This window comes from Apis dorsata, unplaced genomic scaffold, assembly GCF_000469605.1.
Source record: "Apis dorsata unplaced genomic scaffold, Apis dorsata 1.3 scaffold_256, whole genome shotgun sequence".
Lineage (NCBI taxonomy): Eukaryota > Metazoa > Arthropoda > Insecta > Hymenoptera > Apidae > Apis > Apis dorsata.
This window is the reverse complement of record NW_006263534.1, coordinates 468,557-473,374: the sequence shown is the minus strand read 5'-3', so window position 1 is coordinate 473,374 and position 4,818 is coordinate 468,557. Positions and strand designations below refer to the sequence as shown.

Genomic DNA, 4,818 nt, shown 5'->3' with positions numbered 1-4,818 from the left:
CAAGCAAATAAAAATAAACTGACTTGAAGAAGTATAAATAAATAATGACAAAGTGAATATATAAACAACTTTTTAATAAAATAATTCTCTTGAATTGAGTTCTTTTGAAAGTGTTATATTGAAAGTAGATAAATAACTACTTTATAAGTAATTAAATTGAAAATAATAATTTTTTAAGATAATTGATAAACGTATCTCATATAAAATAAAGTAATTAAAAATAATGAAAAATATAAAATTAAATAATATATAATAAATAATAAAATAGATATTTTAAAGTTTTTATATTGTTATATTAAAACAATATTTTAAAGTTCTTATATAATTGCATGATTCAACATTTAATTTAATCAGAAAATTAAATTGAAAATATTAATGAATGGTAAGTTATTCAAAGAATTAAATATAATTTTGCAGAATTCACAAGGATAAATCATATCAACTTCAATCATATCATATGTATATATTATAATATATATATAATTTCGTGAATAGAATAAAATGAAAATAAAAAATAAAGATGATCAATTTACAGAAAATTTAATTTTTTTTTAGACATATTTTGTATAATATAAATTGAAGAATTTTTAATTAATCTTTGTTAGTTGAAATTTTAACTTCAATATTTTATTAAAAAAACATATTAATTACATTAATTATATTAAATAAAAGATTTATATTTAATTTTATATTGTTGTATTAATATTATATATAAGTGAAAAGAAATCATGTTATGTAGATTATAAATAATTCTTTTTTCTTCATAAATAATCTTCGTATAAATAATATTACGTTTTTTATTGTAAATAGTTTTTCATTTAAAAAAAAATTTGAAATTTATATTTTGATATACCTAATTAATATGTAATATTTTTAATATTTTTTTCAAAAAAAATTGTTTTATTACTTTTTTCTTTGAAATTTATTGTTATATGTATATGATAGTTGTTTATTTTGTTTCTATTTTTTGGACTTTATATTTTTTTTAGAAAACTAGAAATTAAATTAAAAATAATTAAAAAAGTTGAAACCAAAGAAATCTACAGTATTTTTTCTGTATATATACGTATATATACGTATAATATATTTATAGATTTTTATTTAATGTTTTATAATAATGTTTTTTAATAATGTTTTTTAATATTAAACATATTTACATAAACATATTTTTATTTCATAAATATAATGCATATCTTGTTCCAGCAATTATATTTGACGCATATATTACGTGTATCTTCATTATCCAAGTAATTTCAATAATAAAAACTTCTCTTCTACTTATTATTCTTCTATTATTCTATATTAAAAAATTGTTAATGTAATCATATATAACTTAATTTGAAAATAAACTAATAAATCGTAATCACTAGAATCAATTGTAGAATCAATATAGAATCATAATTATAAATTGAAAAAATTAATCGAAATCGCTTTTTTTATATCTTTGTTACATAAGTATACATAAATTAAAATAACATAAATTAAAATCTAAATAACATTTAGTAATAAACAATTTTTTATTTTTTGATAATTATATTATTTAAATAAAATTATGTAAATTGTTTTTAATAAAATAATATAATTATATTAATATTTGTAATTTTAAAATTATAGAAAAGTTTTATAATGTATTTATTTCTCTTCATAATTATATTAAAATTAGAAACATTAATATAATTATATTATACTATAATTATTATTTAAATATACAAAAAGTACATTATGAAATTTTTTTATAATTTTTGTAATAAAAAATAAAAATATGATAATATAAAAGAATCAATTTAATTGCCTGAATCTAACCTATATATTATAAATGTCAATTATATATCAACATTAGCAAATTTAACAGGAAAATAATTTTTTTTAAAGTATTTATATAATTATATTATATGAATATTTTATTATATAATTAATTTTTCTTTTTTAGAATTTTAACAAAATGACCTACACGCTAAATCAGTTGCTCCACACTTCATCGTGCCTGATGTATGTGGTTACGTTATATATAGCATTTACACTTCATATACCAACGCTTAATATTCGATTTACTAAATTCGATCCCGGACAATTGAAATACTTAACTATATGGGATGTGGTAAGTTATATATTTTTATTATTACCAAATTTACATTTTTTAAAACCATTTATTTTATTATATATACTTAAATATTTTATTACTCATACTACTTTGCTTACTTTTTTTTAATATAATTTTTAATAAATACAGATAAACATAACTAATTATAAATAATGAAAATGAATTGTATATCATAAAAAATAATTATAATAAAAAATTTTAAAATTATTAACTAATTAGATAACATCATATATTTATTGTAAATTAAATAAGATAGTTAAATATAAATTTTTAATAATATTTGAAAATATATTTTAATTATATTTGAAATATAAATTATTATTTTAAAAAAATTAATTAATATTAAAAAATTAAGGAATATTTTCAAATATTTTATATTTAATAGAATAGAAATTGATTTATTTTTTTTTACAAATATTTATATATTTTAACTATAAGAATAAAATTTAAAAAATAATTTTTAAATAAATTTTTTTATGCTATTTAACTATGTAAATATAGACTTATAAATGCTTATATAGAAGAAATATAATGTATTATTTATTTCACAAACGTTAATAGATGGCGCCATGTAGACTAAATATTGTAATATACTATACTTGTACTCATATACTAATTCATTGATAGTATCATGTAAGATAATATATCTTCATGTTTAAATAACAATGTTTCCATAATATCCATTGTTTTCAAAACATACTTCTTTTAAAACAAGATAATAAAACTTATTAAATATAAATGAAAAATAATAGTATAAAAGTTAATGTTAATTATATGTCAATTATATGTCATTTTTTATTAAGAAAATTAATACAAAGAAATTACCTTTCCTTATTTTAAAGAAACATTTTTAATCAATATTATAATAAATAAATAAAATAATTTCTCTATAAATTGATTATTATTTTTTTAAAACTATTTTTAAAAATTTATACTATTATCTTATCTATTTAATTACTTAATATATTTAAATTGTATTCAAATCTACTTAAAATTCTATGATAAAAATAATTTGTATATTTTAAAAAAATTTTTTATCTGATAAATTTTAAATTTTTTGTAAGAAGTAAAAATTTTTTTATATTTTCAAATATTTTATATTATATATTTTTATCGTATATGTATTTAATATAAATATATATTAGCATTAAAAAATTATTTATAATATAATATTAACCAATGTAAGTCTAATATATATATATATATATTGGTCAATATTATATTATAATTTTTTAATGTTATATATATATATATATAAATATATAGTAAGTCTAATACAACAGGAAGTGAAAAATTGCATAATATGTTACAATAATTGTTTCTCTTTAATGGTTTAATGGTTGGTTTAATTTTTTATTTATCAAGTATATACATAACAAGTCAAGTATACATCTCAATGATATAATTTTGCACTTTTGATTAAAAAATGTTAATCGAAAAAAGTTTCTATTCATTCAAAACAATGATATAAACTATTCATTATAAATATTTATTTATGTTTAAAAGAAATTTATAGATTAAAATAATTTTTTTTATCTATTAAATTCAAGAAAAGAATCAGTACTTGATAATAAATTTAAAAATTTCTGACTGCAAAAACTTATACGCATTCGTGCAGAATCTTATCTTATTTTCATTTTTTATTATACTTTCTCTATTTTATATATATTTGTTTTTCTTATTTATTAAATTTTAATTATATTTCTCGTTATCTATCTTTTATTTATTTATCTTTCAAAGCAAATCTTTCTCAATGCAAAGTCAATTGAGAAAAATGAAAAGGTTAAAAATATAGATATCATTTGCTAAACATAACAAGTTTGATAGCATTAGCTATTGTTACAAGTACAAACTATAGTAACAATATATGAGAATGCAAATAGTTACAAATTTCTTTTTTCTGTTTTACTTGTTCTTATATATATATATTTTATATTTATCATACATATTTATCAACATATATATTTTAATATTTTCTTTATATCTTTTTGTTATTTTTATATATTTCTATGAATTTTTATTTGTACTATCTTATACTTTCCAAACTAAGGAAACGCACATGGTGAATCATTTCTCTCTTTCTCATAGTGTATTTTCGCCTATCCGTCAGTACATTGCAGACCGTCGACACGGTCGATAACTATTAGTGTGGTTGTACATGTGACCGAAAAAACCGGAGTGACTTGTGTAATCATAAAAAATTTAGCACATATTAAAGAAATATAATAAAATAAAAGGTACCTATGAAAAATATAAAGACATATTGATAAATAATCAAAATACTTGAAATTATTCTATTGAAACTATGTAAAACACAAATTAATTGAGACGCTATAAGATCATAACCATAATATTCCAATAAAATACACGTGTAATGTTCAGAATTAGAATTAATTCTTTTCATTTAATATAACAATTGAAAATTTAAAATTAGTAATATTAATTAAAATGAATCCTCCTTTTTCTTAAAATTATTATTAATATTCAATGAAAATAGAAATTACACAAGGCTTATACGTGAGAAAATAAATTTTATTAAATTATAATTATTTTTATAATTATTTTTATAATTATCATAAATATTTTACGTAAACTTAATTTACTACTTTATAAATTATGATTTATTAGAAATGATTAAATTATGATTATTACAAATTAAAATATAATAAAAATGTATAGATAAAATCTAATTTATAATATAATACGATTTTTTTAAT

At 15.8% G+C, this 4,818-nt stretch overlaps 1 protein-coding gene across 4 annotated transcripts in view; it reads left to right on the top strand.

The window, feature by feature from the left end:
* The window catches only part of LOC102673518 (androgen-dependent TFPI-regulating protein-like), a 10,291-nt gene that overhangs the window by 776 nt on the left and 4,697 nt on the right, over positions 1-4,818 (top strand). The window contains exon 2 of one of the 4 annotated variants that reach the window (XM_006616234.2): positions 1,931-2,098. In XM_006616234.2, the coding sequence (XP_006616297.1) occupies positions 1,931-2,098 (168 nt within the window). Of the gene's footprint in view, positions 1-1,930; positions 2,099-2,611; positions 2,633-4,198; positions 4,370-4,818 lie in introns of those variants that run through there. The other 3 variants (XM_031510735.1, XM_031510733.1, XM_031510732.1) reach the window with 3 other exon arrangements.